This window comes from Tamandua tetradactyla, chromosome 2 (genome assembly GCF_023851605.1).
Source record: "Tamandua tetradactyla isolate mTamTet1 chromosome 2, mTamTet1.pri, whole genome shotgun sequence".
Taxonomy (NCBI): Eukaryota; Metazoa; Chordata; class Mammalia; order Pilosa; family Myrmecophagidae; genus Tamandua; species Tamandua tetradactyla.
In genome coordinates this window covers 99,676,903-99,704,487 of record NC_135328.1, presented here as the reverse complement: position 1 = coordinate 99,704,487, position 27,585 = coordinate 99,676,903, and the positions used below count along the sequence as shown (strand labels likewise).

At 36.5% G+C, this 27,585-nt stretch overlaps 1 protein-coding gene across 4 annotated transcripts in view; it reads left to right on the top strand.

The window, feature by feature from the left end:
- PTAR1 (protein prenyltransferase alpha subunit repeat containing 1) overlaps positions 1-27,585 on the top strand; it is a 76,220-nt gene that overhangs the window by 4,079 nt on the left and 44,556 nt on the right. For 2 of the 4 annotated variants that reach the window (XM_077148392.1, XM_077148397.1), the window contains exon 2: positions 15,620-15,789. In XM_077148392.1, the coding sequence (XP_077004507.1) occupies positions 15,620-15,789 (170 nt within the window). Of the gene's footprint in view, positions 1-3,195; positions 3,779-15,619; positions 15,790-27,585 lie in introns of those variants that run through there. The other 2 variants (XM_077148396.1, XM_077148393.1) reach the window with 2 other exon arrangements.

Below are 27,585 nucleotides of genomic sequence, written 5' to 3'. Positions count from 1 at the left end.
ATCTGTCTATATGCTAGATAAAAGGAGCATCAGACCCAAGGTTTTCATAAACATACATTCCCACTGTAAATGTTGTATCTTTATACAATTATCTTCAAGAATCAAGGATACTGGAACACAGTTCAACAGTTTCAGGTATTTCCCTCCACTCACTCCAATATACCATAAACTAAAAAGGGATATCTATATAATGCATAAGAATAACCTCCAGGATAACCTCTTGACTCTATTTGAAATCTCTCAGCCACTGAAACTTTATTTTGTCTCATTTCCCTCTTCCCCCTTTTAGCCAAGAAGGCTTTCTCAAAGGGGAAAATTCAACTTACCCAAATTGAATTCTTGATATTCTCACAAGCAGTGTGGACAATCAAAGCTATAGGCTGAGCCCCTAATCTTGGGGTTTGTTCATATGAAACTTAACCCCACAAAGGATAGGTCAAGCCTACTTAAAATTAGACCTAAGAGTCACCCCCAAGAGAACCTCTTTTGTTGCTCAGATGTGGCCTATCTCTCCAGCCAACACAGCTAGCAAACTCACCACCTTCCCCCTGTCTACATGGGACATGACTCCCAGGAGTGTGGATCTTCCTGGCAATGTGGGACAGAAATCCTGGAATGAGCTGAGACTCAGCATTAAGGGATTGAGAAAAACCCCAGAATGAACTGAGACTCAGCATCGGGATTGAGAAAAACCTTCTCCACCAAAAGGGAAGAGTGAATGAGACACAATTAAGTGTCAATAGCTGAGAGATTCCAGAGTCGAGAGGTTATCCTGGAGGTTATTCTTACACATTAAATAGATGTCACCTTGTTAGTCAAGATGTAGTGGAGAGACTGGAGGGAACTGCCTGAAAATGTAGAACTGTGTTCCAGTAGTCATGTTTCTTGAAGATGATTGTATAATGATATAGCTTTCACAATGTGACTATGCAATTGTGAAAACCTTGTGTCTGATACTCCTTTTATCTACCTTATCAACAGATGAGTAAAACATATGGACTAAAGATGAATAATAGAGGGAACAAATGCTAAAATAAATTTGGAGTGAAATGCTGGTGATCAGTGAGTGGGGGGTATGGTATTTTGAACTTTTTCTGTTTTCTCTTCATTTCTTTTTCTGAATAGATGCAAATGTTCCAAGGAAAAAAAAAATGAAGGCTTTCTCAATTTCTTGATGCCAGGTCCCAGCTCATCTGGGATTTCTGTCACACATTGCCAGAAAGATTTACACCCCCGGGAGTCATGTCCCACATAGTAGGGAGGACTGTGAATTCACCTGCTGAGTTGGCAGTAGAGAGAATGGCCACATGAGCAACAAAAGAGGTTCTCTGGGGGTGACACCTAGTCCCAATTTTAAGTTAGCTTAGCTTAGTTTATTTCTTTGCAGGAGTAAGTTTCATCGGAGTGAACACCAAGATTGATGGCTCAGCCTATCGATTTGGTTGTCCCCACTGCTTGCGAGAATATCAGAAATTCTCCAAATGGGGAAGTTTAATATTTCATCCTTTCTCCCCAGTCCCCCAAGGGGAGTTTGAAAATAGTTTTTTATTCACTACCCAGGTTACTCTGAAATATATCGGGGCATCACACTAACCTGGACAAACCAACAAAATCTCATGCCCTATTCATGATTCCATGTACTTAATGGTGTTCAGCTAAACTGACCATGCGAGTTAAATTAGGAAATGTACTACCCAAACTATAAATTTGCACCCAGTAAACATCTCTCCCTTTAGTCTTACACGGAAGTTAAAGTTTTAAAATATGGACATCGTTCTTTACCCTGTATTCTGATATACCTTAATCCTGTCAAGATCAGCTTCATTCATATCTCTGCTCTAAGTGTGATCACTTTTTCAAGTTTTTAAACAGCTCCTGTATGGGGTAATGCTGACTTTCATGGTTTCAGAGCTGTAGCTCTGAGTCTTATGTGTCACATAAATACCTGAGGTTTCTGGGAACAACCATTGTTATATACAAACAGCTCAGCGTCTTAGGGAATTTAGAATTAGCATTTACGCCTCCTGAATATATGTGACAGCTATACAACCTTACAATTTAGGACCTTTACAGTAGGCCCCAAACCATCATTTTATTTGATTTAAGTAATTTATACGTAATGGCCACATGTGTCTAGTAGCTACTGTATTGGACTGTGTAAATCTAGATGGAGACCTAATAGCTACTTGTCTTAAGAGTCAACTAAAACAGTTTATAATAAAGGGTGGGAATGCAGTATAGGGGGCAGATGAGAATCTGTTAGACATACCTAGGGAGGCTGGGTATGTGTAGGTCAGGGGTCTTAGGTTTTGAGTTGAATGTTGAAGGCTAGGTAAGATTTACAGTCTCACAGAGGGAGCCAAAGATCTCCACATGGAATAGCAAATTGGTTAAAAGTAGCAAAATATGATTGAAAAGCTACATTAGGGCCAGATTGGGAAGTTTTTGACTCTTCAGCTTACTTTTTTTTTTTCGTTTCACATATACGTTCATCAAAGGAGCATCTCGGTCATCAGCAGGTCTAATGCTAAGCTCTGTATATACATGGCTAGGAGTTGGGTGCAGATTGATGAACAAACCAGATACAGACCCTGCCTACATGGAGCTTTAAACAAGTCAGTACGCAGATTATGAAAAAAGCCCAAAAGAGCAAGAAGGGTAGTTTTGGGTTATAAGAACAAGGAGGCCTCATTTAGATTAGAAGGTCAAGATAGTTCTTTCTGAGGAAATAGCATTTAAATTGAGATATGAGGAATAAATAAGAGTTGGCTAAGGGGAAATACACTTCTCAGGCAGTGGGAAGGCCCAATGAAAATTCTGATTAAGGAAATAGTAATGAAAGGTGTTTTTATAGTGTCTGCAAATTGAACTGAAGGGGGAGTATGCCCTGAGGCAGGCAACCGAAAAGTCACATAGTTTTCTTAACACGTGATTATTTATTAAGTATTATATAGTGTAGTATAGTTGTAAAAGTTTGAATTTGGAGTCTGTTTTGGATTTGAATCTTGGCTTGTCATTGACTAACTGGGTGGCCTTAAGCAAGCTTCTTTAGTCATCTATAAAATAGGATTAAAATTTCCACTTTATAAAATTATTTTGCAGAATAAATGAAATAGTATATGTAAATGTAGCATATGTAAAACAGAGCATGGCATATAATAAACAGTAAATGCTAGTAATTTGTGTAGTAGTTTTTTAAATAAATATATTAAATGGTTAATATAATTTCAATGATGCATAAAGTTAAGTCTCTATAATTGAGAAAACCTACAGGGTCTATGAAATATCTTAATCACCAGTAAAGTTTAATCATCGGTATACAAGAGTCAGTTTCTTTAGATATTTTGCTAACTTTCTTTTTTTTGTTCATTCATCAGAGAATTCCAGTTCTTTAAAAGAAAACAGCCTTTATAGTAAAAGGAATTGTACCATTTCCTAAATCCTGGGACTGTTTACTGTTTGGTTGCTGCATATTATAGGATTCAGTTTTAGGATTTGGGGACCATCCATCCCTCCCAGAAGGGAAAACACTTAACTTTACTTTTGTAAATAAGTGGACCTATTCCAGGTAACTGATGATGTTCTGAAAAATATAGATAAGAGAAACTACCTAAACATGAGGAATAAAGTCAGTATCATTCTTATTACAGACCTGGAACTCCATCTAGAAGCCAGTGGATCCCCATCGTGAAGTGTGGCACTTAGAGATGTACCATGCTGCATATGATTTTTTAAGTAAATGTGTTGTTACATTCCACCTTTGGAGTGACCTTTCAAGGTAACCTGAAATAGCAGCATCATGATATCTCATGAGGAAATTAGAACTTGACTGCTGCCAAAGAAAAATTACAAACTTTCATGTCTTTTAAAATCTTTTGACTCTCCTGGTAATACTAGTATTTACTTGAGCACCCTTATTAAATACCAGGAATCAAAATTGCCAGAATCCTAAAAAATATAAGAGAGTCAAGAATTCTTCTTACAGAATGATTTCATAAAGAAATAACTAGAGATGTATTTGATATTTATAGCATATTCATTGTAACCATTAAAAATATCAAAATCGATTACTGTAGGGACATGTTTAATTTGAATTTACTAAGTAAAAAAAGATAATATGGAAGTCCAATATGATCTCACTTTTGTAAAATACTTAGTAAAAAAGGGTGCATACCCAACATTAATAGAGATTTCAGAATGACAAATGGCTTTTTTTTTATTTTTTAGATTTTTATTGATAAAACACAAGCATACAAGCATTCTTACCATACAAACATTCCATACATGGTGCACAACCAGTGGTTCACAGTATTATCACATAGTTGTGTATTCATCACCATGATCATTTTTTTGAACTTTTGCATCACGCTACAAAAAGAAATGAAAAAGATATAACTCATCTATACCATACCCCTTACCCCTCCCTCTCCACTAGTATTTCTGTCTACTCAAGGGGTGAGGATTGTTGTCCTCTTCTTTTCAGAGAACAGAGATCCAGAGTGATATGTGGTCATAGAGCAGACCTTTGAACAAAAGAAATCCTTTTCTTCCTGAAGGAGGAGTGTGCTTCCCTGTGCTTCCTGGAGTGTTAGGGTTGTCTTTTCATCAGAGCGAGTGAGTTTAAATGGGAGGAGAGACTTCCTCTCCAGACTGCAGTGTTCTTCTGCTCTCATTCCGTTGATCCTGGTTACAGCAGTGGTTCTGAATCCTCATGGTTATTAGCAGTTTTTTTTAGAGCATAACAATGCCTTTTAACCTTCAGAAAGATTGGAGGCCAGAGGAATAAGGGTTGATAACAAAATAGAAATAAAGCCTTAAAGACAGGGTTGTTGGCAGGGGTCTTATATAACATGTTGAGGGTTGCGTGGAAAGGCGCACTATCTGTATTCCAGTGTGTTGGGTTCAGACATACTTATCTGGTCCCCATTTGTGTATTATTTAGTCCCCACCCACAGTCATAGTCTTTGTCTTGTTTTCCCCCTTCCTTACTTCCCCTCCTCACTATCCTGTTCCCCCCTGGCTACCACAGCTCCCACTAGCAGTTATTGACATGTTGGATTTTGGGGCAACTTTATTTATTTATTTATTTATTTATTTATTCATTCATTCATTCATTCATGCATGCATGCATGCATGCATGCATGCATGATCTGGGAATCAAACCTGGGTCTCCTGCATGAAAGGCAGGCATTCTAACTGCTGAACTACCTGTGCACCTGGTTCAACTTCCCGTTAAGGATACAGGGCATATATCATTGGCTGTAGACTTGGTCATCAGAGTCTCTGGGTTCTCTCCCTGTGTACCTTGTGATGTTTGGCAGATGATGAACTAGCCATAAATTGCGATTATCTAATCTGTCTGCAGTTACTTTCTGCCTCTATAGTTAAGGGTACAGCTATAATCTGTCAATGTTAGTTGAATGGGATGGATGATAGAATCAGGCAAGTGCTTAAGCAAGTTGGGAGAGATATTGATAAAAAATATAACTACTAGCCTATAAATAGAACAGGATTAGTTTGTGGCAAAATTCTGTGTTCGTGTTTTTTTTTTTTTTTTTATTAATTAACGGAAAAAAAGAAATTAACCCAACATTTAGAAATCACACCACTCTACACATGCAATCAGCAATTCTCAACATCATCACATAGATGCATGATCATCGTTTCTTAGTACAATTGCATCGGTTTAGAAGAACTAGCAACACAACAGAAAAAGATATAGAATGTTAATATAGAGAAAAGAAATAAAAGTAATAATAATAGTAAAAACAAACAAACAAACAAAAAAAAAACCTATGAAGCTCAGATGCAGCTTCATTCAGTGTTTTAACATGTTACTTTACAATTAGGTATTATTGTGCTGTCCATTTTTGAGTTTTTGTATCTAGTCCTGTTGCACAGTCTGTATCCCTTCAGCTCCAATTACCCATTATCTTACCCTGTTTCTAACTCCTGCTGGACTCTGTTACCAATGACATATTCCAAGTTTATTCTCGAATGTCCGTTCACATCAGTGGGACCATACAGTATTTATCCTTTAATTTTTGGCTGGACTCACTCAGCATAATGGACTCTAGGTCCATCCATGTTATTACATGCTTCATAAGTTTATCCTGTCTTAAAGCTGCATAATATTCCATCGTATGTATATACCACAGTTTGTTTAGCCATTCTTCTGTTGATGGACTTTTTGGCTGTTTCCATCTCTTTGCAATTGTAAATAATGCTGCTATAAACATTGGTGTGCAAATGTCCGTTTGTGTCTTTGCCCTTAAGTCCTTTGAGTAGATACCCAGCAATGGTATTGCTGGGTCGTATGGCAATTCTATATTCAGCTTTTTGAGGAACCGCCAAACTGCCTTCCACAGTGGTTGCACCATTTGACATTCCCACCAACAGTGGATAAGTGTGCCTCTTTCTCCACATCCTCTCCAGCACTTGTCATTTTCTGTTTTGTTGATAATGGCCATTCTGGTGGGTGTGAGATGATATCTCATTGTGGTTTTGATTTGCATTTCTCTAATGGCCAGGGACATTGAGCATTTCTTCATGTGCCTTTTGGCCATTTGTATTTCCTCTTCTGGTAGGTGTCTGTTCAAGTCTTTTTCCCATTTTGTAATTGGGTTGGCTGTCTTTTTGTTGTTGAGATGAACAATCTCTTTATAAATTCTGGATACTAGACCTTTATCTGATATGTCATTTCCAAATATTATCTCCCATTGTGTAGGCTGTCTTTCTACTTTCTTGATGAAGTTCTTTGATGCACAAAAGTGTTTAATTTTGAGGAGCTCCCATTTATTTATTTCCTTCTTCAGTGCTCTTGCTTTAGGTTTAAGGTCCATAAGACCGCCTCCAATTGTAAGTTTCATAAAATATCTCCCTACGTTTTCCTCTAACTGTTTTATGGTCTTAGACCTAATGTTTAGATCTTTGATCCATTTTGAGTTAACTTTTGTATAAGGTGTGAGATATGGGTCTTTTTTCATTCTTTTGCATATGGATACCCAGTTCTCTAGGCATCATTTATTGAAGAGACTGTTCTGTCCCAGGTGAGTTAGCTTGACTGCCTTATCAAAGATCAAATGTCCATAGATGAGAGGGTCTATATCTGAGCACTCTATTCGATTCCATTGGTCAATATATCTATCTTTATGCCAATACCATGCTGTTTTGACCACTCTGGCTTCATAATATGCCTTAAAGTCCGGCATCGCGAGACCTCCAGCTTCGTTTTTTTTCCTCAAGATGTTTTTAGCAATTCGGGGCACCCTGCCCTTCCAGATAAATTTGCTTATTGGTTTTTCTATTTCTGAAAAATAAGTTGTTGGGATTTTGATTGGTATTGCATTGAATCTGTAAATCAATTTAGGTAGGATTGACATCTTAACTATATATAGTCTTCCAATTCATGAACACGGTATGCCCTTCCATTTATTTAGGTCTTCTGTGATTTCTTTTAACAGTTTTTTGTAGTTTTCTTTATACAGGTTTTTTGTCTCTTTAGTTAAATTTATTCCTAGGTATTTTATTCTTTTAGTTGCGATTGTAAATGGAATTCGTTTCTTGATTTCCCCCTCAGCTTGTTCATTACTAGTGTATAGAAATGCTACAGATTTTTGAATGTTGATCTTGTAACCTGCTACTTTGCTATACTCATTTATTAGCTCTAGTAGTTTTGTTGTGGATTTTTCCGGGTTTTCGACGTATAGTATCATATCGTCTGCAAACAGTGATAGTTTTACTTCTTCCTTTCCAATTTTGATGCCTTGTATTTCTTTTTCTTGTCTAATTGCTCTGGCTAGAACCTCCAACACAATGTTGAATAATAGTGGTGATGGTGGATATCCTTGTCTTGTTCCTGATCTTAGGGGGAAAATTTTCTATTTTTTCCCATTGAGGATGATATTAGCTGTGGGTTTTTCATATATTCCCTCTATCATTTTAAGGAAGTTCCCTTGTATTCCTATCCTTTGAAGTGTTTTCAACAGGAAAGGATGTTGAATCTTGTCAAATGCCTTCTCTGCATCAATTGAGATGATCATGTGATTTTTCTGCTTTGATTTGTTGATATGGTGTATTACATTAATTGATTTTCTTATGTTGAACCATCCTTGCATACCTGGGATGAATCCCACTTGGTCATGATGTATAATTCTTTTAATGTGCTGTTGGACACGATTTACTAGAATTTTATTGAGGATTTTTGCGTCTATATTCATTAGTGAGATTGGTCTGTAGTTTTCTTTTTTTGTAATATCTTTGCCTGGTTTTGGTATGAGGGGTGATGTTGGCTTCGTAGAATGAATTAGGTAGTTTTCCCTCCACTTCGATTTTTTTGAAGAGTTTGAGGAGAGTTGGTACTAATTCTTTCTGGAATGTTTGATAGAATTCATATGTGAAGCCGTCTGGTCCTGGATTTTTCTTTTTAGAAAGCTTTTGAATGACTAATTCAATTTCTTTACTTGTGATTGGTTTGTTGAGGTCATCTGTTTCTTCTTGAGTCAACGTTGGTTGTTCATGTCTTTCCAGGAACCTGTCCATTTCATCTACATTGTTGTATTTATTAGCGTAAAGTTGTTCATAGTATCCTGTTATTACCTCCTTTATTTCTGTGAGGTCAGTAGTTATGTCTCCTCTTCCATTTCTGATCTTATTTATTTGCATCCTCTCTCTTCTTCTTTTTGTCAGTCTTGCTAAGGGCCCATCAATCTTATTGATTTTCTCATAGAACCAACTTCTGGTCTTATTGATTTTCTCTATTGTTTTCATGTTTTCAATTTCATTTATTTCTGCTCTAATCTTTGTTATTTCTTTCCTTTTGCTTGCTTTGGGATTAGTTTGCTGTTCTTTCTCCAGTTCTTCCAAGTGAACAGTTAATTCCTGCATTTTTGCCTTTTCTTCTTTTCTGATATAGGCATTTAGGGCAATAAATTTCCCTCTTAGCACTGCCTTTGCTGCGTCCCATAAGTTTTGATATGTTGTGTTTTCATTTTCATTTACCTCAAGGTATTTACTAATTTCTCTTGCAATTTTTTCTTTGACCCACTCATTGTTTAAGAGTGTGTTGTTGAACCTCCACGTATTTGTGAATTTTCTGGCACTCCGCCTATTATTGATTTCCAACTTCATTCCTTTATAATCCGAGAAAGTGTTGTGTATGATTTCAATCTTTTTAAATTTGTTAAGACTTGCTTTGTGACCCAGCATATGGTCTATCTTTGAGAATGATCCATGAGCACTTGAGAAAAAGGTGTATCTTGCTGTTGTGGGATGTAATGTCCTATAAATGTCTGTTAAGTCTAGCTCATATATAGTAATGTTCAGATTCTCTATTTCTTTATTGATCCTCTGTCTAGATGTTCTGTCCATTGATGAGAGTGGGGAATTGAAGTCTCCAACTATTATGGTATTTGTGTCTATTTCCCTTTTCAGTGTTTGCAGTGTATTCCTCACGTATTTTGGGGCATTCTGGTTCGGTGCATAAATATTTATGATTGTTATGTCTTCTTGTTTAATTGTTCCTTTTATTAGTATATAGTGTCCTTCTTTGTCTCTTTTAACTGTTCTACATTTGAGGTCTAACTTGTTGGATATTAGTATAGCCACTCCTGCTATTTTCTGGTTGTTATTTGCATGAAATATCTTTTCCCAACCTTTCACTTTCAACCTATGTTTATCTTTGGGTCTAAGATGTGTTTCCTGTAGACAGCATATAGAAGGATCCTGTTTTTTAATCCATTTTGCCAATCTATGTCTTTTGATTGGGGAATTCAGTCCATTAACATTTAGTGTTATTACTGTTTGGATAATATTTTCCTCTACCATTTTGCGTTTTGTATTATATATATCATATCTGACTTTCCTTCTTTCTACACTCTTCTCCCTACCTCTCTCTTCTGTCTTTTCGTATCTGACTCTAGTGCTCCCTTTAGTATTTCTTGCAGAGCTGATCTCTTGGTCACAAATTCTCTCAGTGACTTTTTGTCTGAGAATGTTTTAATTTCTCCCTCATTTTTGAAGGACAATTTTGCTGGATATAGGAGTCTTGGTTGGCAGTTTTTCTCTTTTAGTAATTTAAATATATCATCCCACTGTCTTCTAGCTTCCATGGTTTCTGCTGAGAAATCTACACATAGTCTTATTGGGTTTCCCTTGTATGTGATGGATTGTTTTTCTCTTGCTGCTTTCAAGATCCTCTCTTTCTCTTTGACCTCTGACATTCTAACTAGTAAGTGTCTTGGGGAACGCCTATTTGTGTCTAATCTCTTTGGGGTGCGCTGCACTTCTTGGATCTGTAATTTTAGGTCTTTCATAAGAGTTGGGAAATTTTCAGTGATAATTTCTTCCATTAGTTTTTCTCCTCCTTTTCCCTTCTCTTCTCCTTCTGGGATACCCACAACACGTATATTTGCGCGGTTCATGTTGTCCTTGTGTTCCCTGATACCCTGTTCAAATTTTTCCATTCTTTTCCCAATAGTTTCTGTTTGTTTTTGGAATTCAGATGTTCCATCCTCCAAATCACTAATTCTATCTTCTGTCTCTTTGAATCTATCATTGTAGGTATCCATTGTTTTTTCCATGTTTCTACTTTATCCTTCACTTCCATAAGCTCTGTGATTTGTTTTTTCAGTTTTTCTATTTCTTCTTTTTGTTCAGCCCATGTCTTCTTCATGTCCTCCCTCAATTTATCGATTTCGTTTTTGAAGAGGTTTTTCATTTCTGTTCGTATATTCAGCATTAGTTGTTTCAGCTCCTGTATCTCATTTGAACTATTGGTTTGTTCCTTTGACTGGGCCATATTTTCAATTTTCTGAGAGTGATCTGTTATCTTCTGCTGGCGTCTGGGCATTTAGTCAGATTTCCCTCGGTGTTGGACCCAACAGGTTGAAAGATTTTTCTGTGAAATCTCTGGGTTCTGTTTTTCTTATCCTGCCCAGTAGGTGGCGCTCGTGGCACACGTTTGTCTGCGGGTTCCACCAGTAAAAGGTGGTGTGGGTCCTTTAACTTTGGAAAACTCTTGCCGTGGGGGAGGTTCGCCTGCCGAAGCGGCTTGGAAGAGTGCCAGCCGGCCCAGGGGTCCGAACACGGGGAGGGTCACCGGCCACCGCAGCCCGGGAGAGCGCCCGACCGAATTTCCTAGTCAGCCCGGGGTGCCAAGCGTGGCGGGAGGGCGCTAGCCGCTGCAGCCCGGGAGAGTGCACCGTTCCCAGCCGGACCGGGGAGTCACGTGTTTAGAAGGGACCCCCCTGGTCACCATTCTCCGCGGTCTGGGGATTTCCGACCCAACTCTCTCAGTTGGTCCGGGGGGGCCTCGCGTAGTGGGGGCGCCAGCCGCCGCGGCCCGAGGGGATCGCCTGCCCAATTCTGCCAACTGGCCTGGGAAGGAGGAAGGGAGGGGCTCCGGCCGCTTGCCATCCCGCCCGGGAAAGCCTGCTCCCCTCGGCGATCTCACCGGAGCTGGTTCTCCCAGACAGTCAGCTGTTCCAGGATGGGGTACGCCGTCCCTTTGATCTCCGTCGTGGCTCCGGGAACTGTTCTGTATCGTCTCCACTCCCCCTGTAGCTGTTCTGGAGGAGGAAAGGTGAGGGTGGCAAGGCTGTCGAGGCCGGTGGCGGAGGAGCCGGTGAAGGCGCAAAAGGACACGGTGGTGGTTGGATAGCTGCCGGAGCAGGAGGAGAAAGGGAAGGATAAGATGGCGGATGGAGCGCCGCCGGAGCAGAAGGGGAAAGAGCTGTTCATGTGTTTTTGTGTATATGTTTTTAAATGTTCTTGTATAGTTTGTTTTAAATCGAGATACTTTGGATGAAAGCCATGACCTTTCTTATGTATCATGGAGTACTTTGCTTGTGAGCCTCAAAATTTATTACTATACCAAGTGTCCCTTTGAATCTTAGATAAATGGCTTTTAATTTGTTTTTTTTGTGTGTGTATTTGTTTGTTTTAGTAGTTTCTGGAAGAACAATAGCCAACCAAAGCAGTGTGCTTTTCATTGTGTGCAGATGGCTCTGCCCTATAATTTAGGCACCATATTATTTGTTGGAGATTTTATTTCTGGTATAATTAGTGTATTAGTTTCAGAGGGCTTTCATAGCAAGGTCCTATACACTAGATTACTTAAAACAACAGAAATTTATTCTTACACTTTCCGAGGCTGGAAGTCCAAAATCAGGGTGCTGGTTGAGCGATAATACTCCCTCTGAAACCTCCTTTCTCCCTCTTACTGCTTCTGGTAGCCCCAAGCATTCCTTGGCTTGTGGCATCATAACTGCAATTTCTGCCCTCTTCTTTTCCCTCTGGGTGTGTATGTCTTTCCAATTTCCCTCTTCTTATAATGACTTATAAGTCCTATTGGATTAGGGCTTACTGTGATTTAGTTTGTTTTCATCTTAATTAATTACATCGGCTAAAACTATTTCAACCAAAGTCATATTCTCAAGTTCTGTAAGGACATGGAGTTTAGGAGTAAAGTATTCAACCCAGTATAACTAGTGAGCAAGACAGGTTTTTACATTGAGAATTTAAGAGGAAAAATCCCCTCCCCCAACAAAAATTAAAAAACAAATAGTAACCCCAAAACTAGGATTTTTTTATTCTTGGTACTATAATGTTCATATTGTTGACACTTTTTTTTTCTTTTCCTGAGGTGTTGTAGGTAGTTATTTGATGTCGGAGAATGGGCTTTCTTGAAATAATTAGACTGTTTATCCTTTTACTGTAATTCTGGTTTATTTTGAAAGTGTTCCACTTTATATTGTAAAACCTGAATAACAGAAATACCAGAGATTAGCATATGTTAGTGAAGTACAGATCTAGATGTTGCTAACTGTTCTAATTAGGTAGATTTCAGATTAATATCACCAAATATAACTGCCAAGCATTTTTTGAAATACCAGACATTGATCTCAGATGTTCTCTCAGCCACATTCTTCTTACAGAACATTGTGTTACTAGACTAGCAAAGTGATAGCATTTTATTATAGATATTGACACAACTTCCCAGCAAAACTGTGAGCTCTTTAAAATTGGAAACTACCTTGTCTTACTCATTTTTGTATTCTCAGAACCTAACATGGTACCCAGAATATTTCAGGTACTACCCAGAAAATGTTTGGAGAATACTGATGTGGTATATCAAAACATTTCTGAAAGATCTGAAAGCAGGGACATGAACACACATCGCACCCCAATGTACGTAGTGGCATTATTCACGGTTGACAAAAGATGGAAACAACCCAAATATCTATCAACAGATGAATGGATAAACAAAATGTGGTATATACATACAATGGAATATTATTCAGCAGTAGAAAATAATGAAGTCCTGAAGCATACAACAACCTGGATGAACCCTGAGGACATTATGTTAAGTGAAATAAGTCAGACAGAAAATGGCAAATATTGTATGATCTCATTGATGTGAGCAAATTATAATATGTAAATTCAGAGAGATAAAATATAGGGTAGAGGTTATGAGAATATAGAATGAGGCTTGAAGAATGGGGAGTGATTATTTAGTATGTGTAGAATGTTTAGATAGGACTTAAAAGTTCGAAAATGGACAGAGGCAACGGTAATTATTGTGAGACTAATCAACAGTGCTGAATGGTGTGTGAATGTGGTAGAAAAGGGAAGTTTAAAGTTGTGCATTTCACTAGAAGTTAAGTTTGGAGGTTAAAACATGGGAATTTATAACACAGTGAAACTTGTAGTGGACAGTGTCCATAATTAACTGTACAAATATTAAAAAGTTCTTTCATGAGCTAGAATAAATGTGTTGCACTAGTACAAGGAGTTACTAATAGAGGGATGTGTGGGGAAAATGTACCTATGGCAAACTGTGGACTGTAGTTAACAGTAGTATTTTAATACTTTTTCATCAACAGTAACAAATGTTCTACACCAATACTATGGGTTAGTAATGGGAGTATAAGGGGGATGGGAGGATTTGGGTTTCCATTATTTTTATTTATTTTATGGGGTAATGAAAATGTTCTAAAATTAATCATGAGTTTGTATGCACAACTAGGTGTTGGCACTGTGAGCCACTGATTGTGCACTTTGGGTGGTTTGTGTGGTATGTGAGTATATCTCAATAAAACTGAATTAAAGAAGAAAAAACAGCGACAGTTCTGAAACAGCTGAGCCTGTTGTCAGGACAAAAATCCTTAGGTCCCAAATCTACTTGATAGTTAAATTAGCTTAAAAGAGTGGTTGGTAACTTGGACAACTCCTAGGGTGCACATGTTTATTGATAAATCCCTGTATCACCACAGAGGTGGTTAGTAGAAAGTAGGTTAACACTGAGCTATCCAGTAGAGTTTTCAGAAGGTATTTTACTTTAGATTCACAACCTTCCACCAATTTAGAATGTAGTCTAATAAAAAAGGGAGACTGTTTTTCTAATCTGTAATGCAACATTTACCCCTCTTTGCATCTAACAAAGTAGCACTTGTGAGAGGAATTTCAGAGAAATAGTAGATAATATTACATACAAGTTCTGAAACCCACTTCTTTGTTGTGTTTAGGTCAAAGACAAATTGACTTAAATTTACTACTTCTGTTGGTACTTTTACTTGTTAGTTATTCATTGACTGAACAATGGAGATACTATTTGAGGAAGGATGCCTCATGTAGTCAAGATTTGTGGCTTCCTTTGCAGTTGAAAGATATGTGTGTGCAAGTTTTGCAAAAACATGTTTGCAGGTTCATTTACTGTGCAAGTTAAATGCTGTACATGTTTGTTAAATCTTTCACATCTTCACCTTAAATTGAGAAGAATTGAGGGATTAGATGCTGCCACAGATGAAAATAATCAGCTTCTACAATGTATTTTGCAGAATTTATCAATAAAAAATTTTGAATTTTTTTAATTCAAAAGTGTAAAGGATTATAAAGAAAACTGACCATATTTCACTGTCAACCTAACTTTTCATGATAATCTATTCTGCTCCATCTACATTTATTAGCAAATGAACATAAACTCATTTGTTGACATTTTCTTAGAAATAAAAATAATGCAGCAAAAGTGATCAGGAAATTTAAACTATATATAAATGAAATCCTTCCTCAGCACCTCCTTCACCCCAAAAGTTTCTTAGTATCTTTGTGTTTTTCTCTGCATCTGTATGTCTTTGTTATTGTTTATGCAAAAGGCTTCATGCAGTGTACTTTGTCAGCATTTGCTTTTTCCTTTTAATATATCTTGATGATCTGTCTACACCAGCATGCAGATCTGTATCAGTCACTTTTAACAGCTATAGCATCACGTGAATCAGACATAACATGTTACCAGTTTTATATTGATACACAGATTATTTTCAGTTTTTTAAAAATTTGTTTTTGTAATACTGTAGCAAACGTTCTGTTCATATGTTTTGGCATAGGATAATTTCTAAGTAGTGGAATTGTTAGGTCTTAGGGTATAGTGAATTTAAAATGTTGAAAGACATTTTCAGTTGTCATTCAAATGTCAGACCAATTTTCATTCCCATGCCAATCCGGTAGGTGAGTTTTATATTTTCAAGTAAGGAAAAAAAAACTCTCTATAGGATTTGAAAATTTTTGAAAAGGCTAGCATTCTTATCTTTAATTATTTCTCTTTTATGTTTTCTATATTAAGAGATGAAATTGGATTGATTCCATGTCCTGAAGCTAGATATAACCGGAGTCCCATAGTCCTGGTTGAAAACAAGCTTGGTGTGGAGAGCTGGTGTGTCAAGTTCCTTTTACCCTATGTTCACCACAAGCTCCTTCTGTACAGAACAAGAAAGCAATGGCTGAACAAAGATGGTAAGTATGAACCATACCCTCCTCCTTTCTTTGATTTTTAGAAGCAGTATGGAATATGGTGGGAAGAACCCTGACCTGGGTGTTGACATTCCTAGATTCTAGTTCTAGCTTTGCAATTCACTGTCTTGCCAGGAGATTGAATGTGATTAACCTTTGACAAGTGGGGTTTGTTTGGACCAGCTCAGTAGTTTTCAAATTTCACATCCCTGATGATTTTTTGGAACTGTCTCAAGCAGTGTTCCAGGTATCTACTGAAACTAGAGCAATTCTGATTATATTCATTTATGTATTGGCATCATTTATAAGATTTTATTTGAAGAAAGCATCCTATGGCTTAAAAAATTTTTTAAATATTGCTGAAAAGAACTGTAGTCCTTACAAGCTCAGAGGCTCTGATTTCTAAACCATTAGTATTTTATGGGCAGTAGAGCTCATTTTAGTAGCGGTCCACAAAGGCATGTTGGTGCTTATACTGTAAACAATTGATAAAGGTACCATTGCTGTGTGAATCCCAGTCAAGCTTTGCCACTCTATGTCCTGAGAAAACTATCTTAGCATTCACTTATTCCATGTCTCTGAGACTATTGACTGCATCAGACAGTTCCTACTTATCCCACCTAGTCTCTTTTCTTGGTATTACCCCGTATATGACAATAAGACTCCATGTACATAAACTTATTCTTTTAGGCTCACCTCAAGGCTCACTTTTTTGAGGGCACTACTCATCCAAGACCTTGTCTTAGACTGATTTTGTAAAGCTTCTCTCCCTTTCTACATATAGAGTACCATCATAAGTGCTCAGTATATCTGGAGACCAGTTTTGAATCAGAATTTTTTTCTCTTCAAGAATTTTATTCAGGTTAACAGACATTACCAACAACCTACTTGTACTAAGAAGCTGGTCTAAGTACTATGGGCAGTAAAAAAATAATAATAATAATAATACTACAGGCTTATGATCAAGAAAGAAACAATTTCTCTTTTTGGGGGTTGGGGGGTGGGAAAGAGACTGGGAAAAGGGACAGAAGAGAGTGTGGCCAAATGTATGATGTTCTGATGTCCTTGAATTCATCTCAGCACCATCCCTAACATACTGCCATAATAGGTAAATAACACTTTTCCTCTGGACCACTAGAAAGGAGTCTGATTTGAAGGTTAAGTATGAAATAGTTTATGTTTTCTATGTGATTACTTCACTCAGTTAATCCTCTGATAATATATTTCTTAGTTAGAACACTATACCCAAGTTATCTTTAAGGGTGAGGGTGTAACACTGTATCCACAATTTACAGCATGAAATATATATCTAAGTACGATTAAAAGGGAAAATGTTAGATTATATATATATTCACAGAATAAATTTTTTTTTGAAAGTAAGGGTGTTTGTCTATCATTAGACCCTTTTCCTTTTAATTTTGTGTTGCATCGCCATGTTGTAGATTTCGGTATCACTAAGGTAGAAATCTTATGAATCTATCAGCTGTTTCTTGCCCAACAAAACTGTAGCATATGTGTTCTGGTGCACAGAAATATATAATTGAGCCAGTTAAAAAACTAATTCTGGAAGGAGATAGAATGATTATCTGTAGACAGAAACAAGTATGAATTTTAAAAAGTCAAAAACTAGTTTCAGATCATTAACCTTTATACACTAGCTCTACCTGCCTTCTTCCCACAGCCTTCCAAGTCCTCTCCATTTCCTTGCTTCTTGTCCTTCTGGGCACGTAGTGCAATCTTTCCTGTGTCATCTTATTGCATATTTTTACCATTGAGAGGCCTAGGAGGACCCAGGCAGGAGATCAAATGGTTAAGTTCCCTCAAGCCAATAGGCTTTGATTTCTGATGCAACTGTGCAATTTGTACAGAAGCAACTTTTGATTGTATACTAATGGAGACTTATGGAAGCAATATTCAATTTCATTTTTTTTTGAGTCATAGTTAAGTGTGGTGTCACATGCTACTCAAGTTATATATTATCAGTATAAATAAGGAAGTAAATTTGGTTTGACAGAAGAAAATACCTGAACATGCTGACAAGCTAATAGAAGAGTATTCTGCCACACTTGTGAACTGAAGCAGTTAGAGCAGAGGTGAATCTTGCTCAGAAAAATATATCAAAATACTAGGACGGTTATTTTGTGAAAATGCTTACCTTTAAAACTGTTTTTGTAAAAAGTAAATATCTGTAAGAAGTGCAAATGAAGAAAGCTGAAATTTAAAGAACAGCTTCAGAAATGTCAGTGTTTGCATGACTGATCATGCCAGATCCTAGGCTTCATATCTCAGAATGTATTCTGTAGCTGAAGGTGACCTTTATTCCTGGGATAGATTTATTATCTTCTTCTTCTTAACCAAATTGAATTCGTGTTTTCATTAATGTGCCTAATTTCCTTAGTTGCTTAGAAAGCATCTAAACGTCTTTCTTTAGTGATACAGAGGATTTTTAAACTCTGTTATAGTAATAGCCATTTTTGATTTGGGAGAAGATGCCACTTTAATTCTCAGCTATGAAAAGTCACTGATTTTTTAATAATCCATGAAAAATTCAAAAACCAGTCAAGAGAAAAGACCACAGTATTGGAGTCCTGAATGGGTAGAGCTCCATCCTATACTCTAAGTGTGCCTCTCCTGCCATCTTCGTTTACTCCTCCCTCTTTCTCAGTCTATAAACTAAACTATCACTCTCAAAGCCACTTCCTGCTTTCCATTCTTTTGCTGCATAAACTGTCATTTTCTCATCTAGGCTAATGTTATCACATTGCATTACATAATGTAATGATTATTACATTGTAATGATTATAATTGCAATTGTAATTGCAGTTAGAATTGTAATGATTATATAATAATGATATGATTATTTCATATCAATGTAATGATTATTTCCATAACTGGCCTACCACATTTTCAGTCTCTTTTTGCAACCCATGTCCATATTGCCAGTATCCAATCATTTCAAAATAAGACATCCCAACCACACCTCTAAAAACACAGTTTAAGAGATGTTGTTCAGAAATACATACCTCATATTATTTTGTGATGTCTGCAGGTTCAAGGTAGAGGTCAGACTTCTTAGCATGGCATGCAAGACACTTCATAGTCTGTCCCCTGCTGTCATTACCAGCCTTTTCTTCTACTTTATATTCAGCATCAGAGGTTGCAGATTCTTAGCCCTTGAACTAAAGCCTGTCCACATATATCTTTAATTTTGGCTTGGATAATATTTTAGAAAAATGTTTTGAATTAGTTGCCAACATTTAAATCAGTGTGAAAATCTGGATTTCTATCTTCACTTGAACAAAGGCCAAGCCCTAAAATTCTAGTTTTTGCACAGCCACAATTGGTTGGGGCTGATAGCATGACCTTTCTTGACTGGGCAACTCTGTTCCAGTTTGATACAAGCTCTCCAGACACTGAGGAGAAGATCATTTACAATTTCTCATCAGGTTTACTTTGTTGCCCTTTTTTTTTTTTTTTTTTTGACATTTTTTTGACCCATAGAAGCATTTGTTTGCAGGCATTGCTGTGCATTCCAACCACAACATACACTGTTCCATTCTTTGACTTTGCTGTGCACTGCTGCTTAATTCCATACAGGCTCATGTATTATGATGTCATCACTTCTGTGGTTGCCAGCACAGTCCCTCGATGTACTCATATACTTCACACATGTGCACTCACTCACTCTTGCTGTTGCTCACACACACAAAACACCCTGAAGCCTCTTTGACCTCTCCAGGAAGCAATAATTATTTCTCTGCACTCTTACAGTGCTCTTTATTTAGACTGCTTGCATAGTAGCACTTGCCATACTGTATTATAATTCTTTATTTAAATGACATTCTTCCCTTTGGATTGTGAGTTTGTTAGGAAAGAGCCTGTGGTTTGTCTTTTATTGTTTTCTTTGTCTTTCGTTGTTTTCTCTATTCAACAGACATTTGTCAAAAAAGTAACAAGAGTTTGATGATAAATAGTTTTTAGCTTAGTCTGGCTATCAATTGATTGACTGTGTTCTATAATAAACAGGGCCTTTTTGTTTTTGACCACATAGCTTAACCTTAAGTATCTTTTCCTGTGGAAACCTGAATGTATATTGAAGGAAGAGATTAACCATCCAAGTTGACCTTGGATTTATTTCTAGATGCTATGAAAATATTTCTTTTTCAAGATAGTTATCAAACCCAGTGACCATTAATTACCAAATGATTGCTGGTCTTAGGCCATTTCTAGAATATAATGCAGCAAAGAAAGTATATTGATTTTTCTGTAGCATCCTCATATCCTTTCCTTGTTACAGCTTTTGTTAAGATTATCTTGGAGAAAACTCCTTAATTTCTCCATCTAGAATTGCTTATAGGATTTGGCATCTTTCCTATGTATAAAGTGCCCTGAATTATTTTCTCTCTGTAATGTGGTAAGGGTTAGTCATACTGTAGTGTATGTAACAAAGAGACATATGATAGTATATCTTTAATGTGTGGAAAGAGACCTGATTAATCACAAATCAGTATAGGCCTTTCAGTAATTCATATGATTTTTGGGGTGCAGTGGAAATGGTATATAGATAATGAAATTTAGAGAGAAATAGTGACATTCAGCATCTTATCTTTAAGTCTTTGCTTTAGTCCTGACTTGCAGAGGGCAGACTATCTGCAGACAGTGTGCTAGAGTGGAAAGAGCATTTGCTTTGCAAGAAAATAGACATGGATTCAAATTCACTTCATCAACATTCCGACATTAACTTCAGGTCAGTTACTTAGACTCATTCTTCCTGTCTTGCACCTAAAGAAGGAAATACTAATATAGACCTCGGAGGATTTTTATTAGGATCACATGAATTAATGTGTATGAAGTATCCAGCACAATGCCTGGCATGTAGTAAGCTCTCAAGAAACACTAGTTTCCTCTCTCATTTAGCCACAGGGAGGAAAAAGAGCAGAAAAATACATGCATTTCACAAATGATTATTTAATTATGTCCAGTATTTCTAGCCTAGTTACTTCTCTTTGATCACCCCTTTCCATTTCTGACATTCCCCTTCACTCCCATCTCATACTTTATTCTTTTTTTATTAGTGTTACTAAAAAAAAAAAGGCTAGCAGTGCGTTTGTCTAGGCCTACGTTTTTATTGAAAGAAGAAGGGGACACTGAGGTTCTAGATCTGATAACCATTAAATAATTTAAATTTGCAAGTTTTTTTCATTTGTGTGCTTTCTACATGCAACTGTATTTTATTACCTATCTTGTGTTCCAAATAAATTTTTCTAGTAGGTCTAGAACTTTTGCAAAATTAATAGAAAGGAATTAGGATTTGCTTATTATAACGTATTTGAATAACAAAAATAATGCTATGAGAATGTTATGAGAACGCTTATACTAGGGTTGAGAGTTTTTATGTGTTGTTGCTATTGTTAGTTTTATTTTAAAGATATTTTTATTGAGAAATATCCACACATAAACAGCCCAACCATATTATACAGTTATCACCTCATCACATAATTGTGTATTCTTCACCATGATCATTTTTAGACTATTTGCATCATTCCAGAAAAAGAAATAAAAAGATGAAAAAGAACTCCTACGTCCCATGCCCCTTATCATTGACCCACAGTATTTCAGCCTACCCAATTTTTACCCTTTATCTCCCCCAATTATTCATTTATTTTTTATCTTTATCCATATTTTTTTACTCATATGACCAGCCATATTTTGGATAAAAGCAGCATCAGACTCAAGGTTTTCACAATTAAACAGATATATTGTGAAAGCTATATATAGTCTTGTTTAAGAATCAAGGCTACAGGAACACAGTTCAACAGCTTCAGTTAACTGCCTTCTAGCCACTCCAATACACCATAAACTAAAAAGGTATATCTATATAATGCATAATAATAACCTCCAGGATGTGCTCAACTCTGTTTGAAATTTCTCACCCACTGAGACTTTATTTTGTCTCATTTCTCTCTTCCCCCTTTTGGTCAAGAAGGTTTTCTCAATCCCCTGATGCTGAGTCTCAGCTCATTCTAGGGGTTTTGTCAATCCCTTGATGCTGAGTCTCAGCTTATTTCAGGATTTCTGTTCCACATTGCCAGGAAGGTCCACACCCCTGGGAGTCATGTCCCATGTAGATGGAGGAGGGCAAACGCCATTTATTACAGAAGCTGCTCTCTCCCAAGTGGGTTGTTTGATAGCCTTATCAAAGATCAATTGTCCATAGACGACGGGGTGTATTTCTGAACACTTAGTTCAATTCCACTGGACAGTATATCTATTTTTATGCCCGTACCATTATGTCTTAACCACTGTAGCTTAGTAATATGCTTTAAAGTCAGGTAGTGTGAGACCTCCCGCTTCATTTTCTTTCTGAAGATATTTTTTAGCTATTCTGAACTCTGCCTTCCAAATAAAATTGCTCATAGGGTTCTCTGTTTCTACAAAGTAAGTTGTTGAGATTTTAACTGGTATAGCATTGAATCTATAAATCAATTTCAGTTGAATTGACAACTATATTTAGTCTTCTAATCCATGAACATGGTAGCCTTTCCATTTATTTATGTCTTCCATGATTTCTTTCAGTAGTTTTCTTGTAGTTTTCTATGTATAGGTCTTTTGTCCTTAGTTAAATTTATTCCTAAATATTTTATTCTTTTGGTTGCTATTGTAAATGGAATTTTTTTAATTTTTTTTCTTTTTTTTTTATTAATTAAAAAAACAATTAACAAAACAATTAGAAATCATTCCATTCTACATGTACAATCAGTAATTCTTAATAACATCACATAGTTGCATATTCATCATTTCTTAGTACATTTGCATCGATTAAGAAAAAGAAATAAGAAGACAACAGAATAAGAATTAAAACAATAATAGAAAGAAAAAAAAAACAAAAAACCTATACCTCACATGCAGCTTCATTCAGTGTTTTAACATAATTGCATTACAATTGGATAGTATTGTGCTGTCCATTTCTGAGTTTTTATATCCAGTCCCGTTGTACAGTCTGTATCCCTTCAGCTCCAATTACCCCTTCTCTTTTTTTTTTTTTTTTAATTAACGGAAAAAAGAAATTAACCCAACATTTAGAAATCATACCATTCTACATATGCAATCAGTAATTCTTAACAGCATCACATAGATGCATGATCATCATTTCTTAGTACATTTGCATCGGTTTAGAAGAACTAGCAACATAACCGAAAAAGATATAGAATGTTAATATAGAGAAAAAAATAAAAGTAATAATAGTAAAATCAAAACAAAACAAAACAAAAACCTATAGCTCAGATGCAGCTTCATTCAGTGTTTTAACATGATTACTTTACAATTAGGTATTATTGTGCTGTCCATTTTTGAGTTTTTGTATCTAGTCCTGTTACACCGTCTGTATCCCTTCAACTCCAATTGGCCATTATCTTACCCTGTTTCTACCTCCTGCTGGACTCTGTTGCCAATGACATATTCCAAATTTATTCTCGAATGTCTGTTCACATCAGTGGGACCATACAGTATTTGTCCTTTAGTTTTTGGCTAGACTCACTCAGCATAATGTTCTCTAGGTCCATCCACGTTATTACATGCTTCATAAGTTTATCCTGTCTTAAAGCTGCATAGTATTCCATCGTATGTATATACCACAGTTTGTTTAGCCACTCTTCTGTTGATGGAGATTTCCGCTGTTTCCATCTCTTTGCAATTGTAAATAACGCTGCTATAAACATTGGTGTGCAAATGTCCGTTTGTGTCTTTGCCCTTAAGTCCTTTGAGTAGATACCCAGCAATGGTATTGCTGGGTCGTATGGCAATTCTATATTCAGCTTTTTGAGGAACCGCCAAACTGCCTTCCACAGTGGTTGCACCATTTGACATTCCCACCAACAGTGGATAAGTGTGCCTCTTTCTCCGCATCCTCTCCAGCACTTGTCATTTTCTGTTTTGTTGATAATGGCCATTCTGGTGGGTGTGAGATGATATCTCATTGTGGTTTTGATTTGCATTTCTCTAATGGCCAGGGACATTGAGCATCTCTTCATGTGCCTTTTGGCCATTTGTATTTCCTCTTCTGATAGGTGTCTGTTCAAGTCTTTTTCCCATTTTGTAATTGGGTTGGCTGTCTTTTTGTTGTTGAGATGAACAATCTCTTTATAAATTCTGGATACTAGACCTTTATCTGATATATCATTTCCAAATATTGTCTCCCATTGTGTAGGCTGTCTTTCTAGGAATTTTTTTTCTTGATTTCCTCCTCAGATTGCTCATTATTAGTGTATAGAAACATGTGCCCTTTTACTTTGTTGTACTCATTTATTAGCTCTAGTGGCTTTGCTGTAGATTTTTCAGGATTTTTGGCATACAGTATCATGTCATCTGCAAACAGTGAGAATTTTACTTCTTTCTTTCCAATTTTGGATGCTTTTTATTTCTTTTTCTTCTCTAATTGCTCTGGCTAGAACTTCTAGCACAGTGTTGAATAACAGTGGTGATAGTGGACATCCTTAAATTGTTCCTGATCTTAGAGGGAAAGTTGTCAGTCTTTCCCCATTGAGGATGATGGTAGCTGTGGGTTTTTCTTATATTCCCTTTAACACATTAGGGTAATTCCCTTCTATTCTGTCTTTTGAAGTGTTTTCATCAAAAAGGATGTTGAATTTTGCCAGATGCCTTTTCTGCATCAATCAAGTGATCATGTGGTTTTCCCCTTGGACTTACTGATACAGTGTATTACACTAATTGATTTTCTTTTGTTGATCTAGCCTTGCATACTTGGAATAAATCGCATTTGGTCATGGTATATACGTTTTTTAATGTGCTGCTGGGTTCAGTTTGCAAGTTTTTTGTTGAGGATTTTTGAATATTCATTAAAGAGATTTGTTTATAATTTTATTTTCTTGTAGTATCTTTGTCAGGCTTTGGTATTAGGGCGATGTTGGCTTCATGGAATGAACTAGGTAGCTTTCCCTTCTCTTCAGTTTTGAAGAGTGAGCAGGGTTGGTACTAATTCTTTCTTGAATGCTTGGTATTTCACATTCGAATCCATCTGGTCTTGGACTTTTCTTTTTGGCAGCTTCTTGATGACTGAATAAATCTCTTTACTTGTGATTGGTTTGTTGAGGCCATCTGTTTTTTCTCGAGTCAATGTTGGTTGTTTATGCCTTTCTAGGAAGTTGTCCATTTCGTTCACGTTGTCTAATTTATTAGCGTGTAGTTGCTATAGAATCCTCTCATTACCTCCTTTATTTCCGCAGGGTCAGTGCTTATGTCCCCTCTTCCATTTCTGATTTTATTTATTTGCATATTCTCTCTCTGCCTCTCTCTCTCTCTTATCAGCATAACTAAGGGTCCATCAATTTTATTGATTTTCTCAAAGAACTAAATTCTAGTTTTGTTTCTCTGTTGTTCATATTCTCAGTTTCATTAATTTCTGTTCTTCAGTATTTCTTTGCTTTGCCGTTAGTTTGCTGTTCTTTCTGTAGTTCTTTCACGTGAACAGTTAATTCCTCATTTTTTGCTCTTCTTTTTAATATAGATATTAAGGCAATAAATTTCCCTCTCAGCACTGCCTTTGCTGCATCCCATAAATTTTGATATGTTGTGTTTTCATTTGCCTCACAACATTTACTTATTTCTCTCGTAATTTCTTCCTTGACCCACTGGTTGTTTAAGAATGTGTTGTTGAGCTGTCAGTTATTTGGAAATTTTCTGGTACTCTGCCTATTACTGATTTCCATCTTTATACCATTATGATCCAAGAAAGTTTTTTGTATGATTTCAATTTTCTTAAGTTTATTGAGACTTGCTTTGTGGCTTAGCAAATGGTCTATCCTTGAGAATGATCCATGAGCAGTTGGGAAATACATGTATCCTGCTGTTGTGGTGTTGTAACAGACATCTATAAATGTCTGTTAAGTCTAGTTCATTTATTGTAGTATTCAAAATCTGTTTCCTTATTGATTCTCTGTCTAGATATTCTATCCATTGATGAGAGCAGAGAATTGAAGTCTCCAACTCTTATAGAGGTGTCCACTTCTCCCTTCCATGTTGTCAGTGTTTGCCTCATGTATTTTGGAGCGCTCGGCTTGATGCATAAATATTTATGATTCTTGTTGAATTGTTCCTCTTGTTAACACATTATCCTTCTTTGTCTCTTTTAATTGTTTTAAAATTGAAGTCTTATTTATTGAATATTAGTATAGCTACCCTTGCTCTTTTCTGGTTGTTGTTTGCGTTAAATTTTTTTTTCCAACCTTTCGCTTTTTTCACCTATTTTTATCCTTGGATCTAAATTGAGTCTCCTGTAGACAGTGTGTAAATGGGTCCTGTTTTTTAATCCATTCTGCCGGTCTGTGTCTTTTGATTGGTGAGTTTAACCTGTCGACATTTAATGTTATTACAGTAAAAGCAGTACTTTTTCTACCATTGTGTCTTTTGATTTTTTTTAACATAACAACAAACACAAACATTTTTACCATAAATGATCATTTCATTCTACATATATAATCAGTAATTCCAAATATCATCACATTTTTGTATATTCATCGTCATGATCATTTCTTAGAACATTTGTATCAATGAAAGAAAACAAAAAAATTCATACGAACCATTCCCTTTACCCCTCCCTTTCATTGATCACTAACATTTCAATCTACTAAATTTATTTTAACATTTATTCCCCCTTTTATTTATTTTTAATCTGTATGTTTTACTCGTCTGTCAAAAAGGTAGGTAAAAGGAGCATCAGACACAAAGTTTTCACAGTCACATTATGAAAGCTATATCATTATACAATCATCTTCAAGGAATATGGCTACTAGAACACAGCTCTACATTTGCAGGCACTTCCCTCCAGCCTCTCCATTACACTTTAACTTAAAAAGGTGGTATCTATTTAATGTGTAAGAATAACCTCCAGAATAACCTCTGGACTCTGTTTGGAATTTCTCAGCCATTGACACTTTATTTTGTCTCATTTCACTCTTCCCCCTTTTGATCGAGAAGGTTTTCTCAATCCCTTGATGCTGAGTCTGAGCTCATTCTAGTATTTCTGACCCATGTTGCCAGGAAGGTCCACATCCCTGCGAGTTATGTCCCACATTGATAGGGGGAGGGCATTGAGTTTGCTTGTCCTACTGGCTGAGAGAGAGGCCACATCTGAGCAACAAAAGAGGTTCTCTTGGGGGGTGACTCTTAGGTCTCATTTTAAATAAGCTTAGCCTACTACTTTGCGGGGTTAAGTTTCATATGAACAAACCCCAAGATTGGGGACTCATCCTATTGCTTTGGTTGTCCCCACTGCTTGTGAGAATATAAAGAATTCTCCACTTGGGGAAGTTGAATTTTCCTCCTTTCTCACCATTTCCCCAAGGGGACTTTGCAAGTACTTCTTTATTCACTGTTCAAATCACTGTGGGAAGATAGAGGATAAAGACTGAGATGGTATAATTTAGGAATGCCTAGAGTATAGAATTATAGTGACTAAATGTACAAGTTAAAAAATGATCTTGCATGAGGAAGACCGAGGGAATGTCAATATTGCAGGGTGTTGAAAATAGATGGTAATTCATATTTTAAAGCTTTAACTTATGTGTGAGACCAAAGCAAAAAATGTTTGTTTGGTACAAACTTAATATTTTGACTAGTGTATCTCCTAATGTAACTGGACACCATAAGTAAATGGAACCTTGAGTTGGGCGTGAGGTTTTGTAGGTTTGTCCAGGGTGATGCCCTGATAAATCCCAGAGTGATCTGAACAGTGAATAAAAAAGTATTTGCAGTGTCTTTTGGATTTTATATGTCCTATCCATC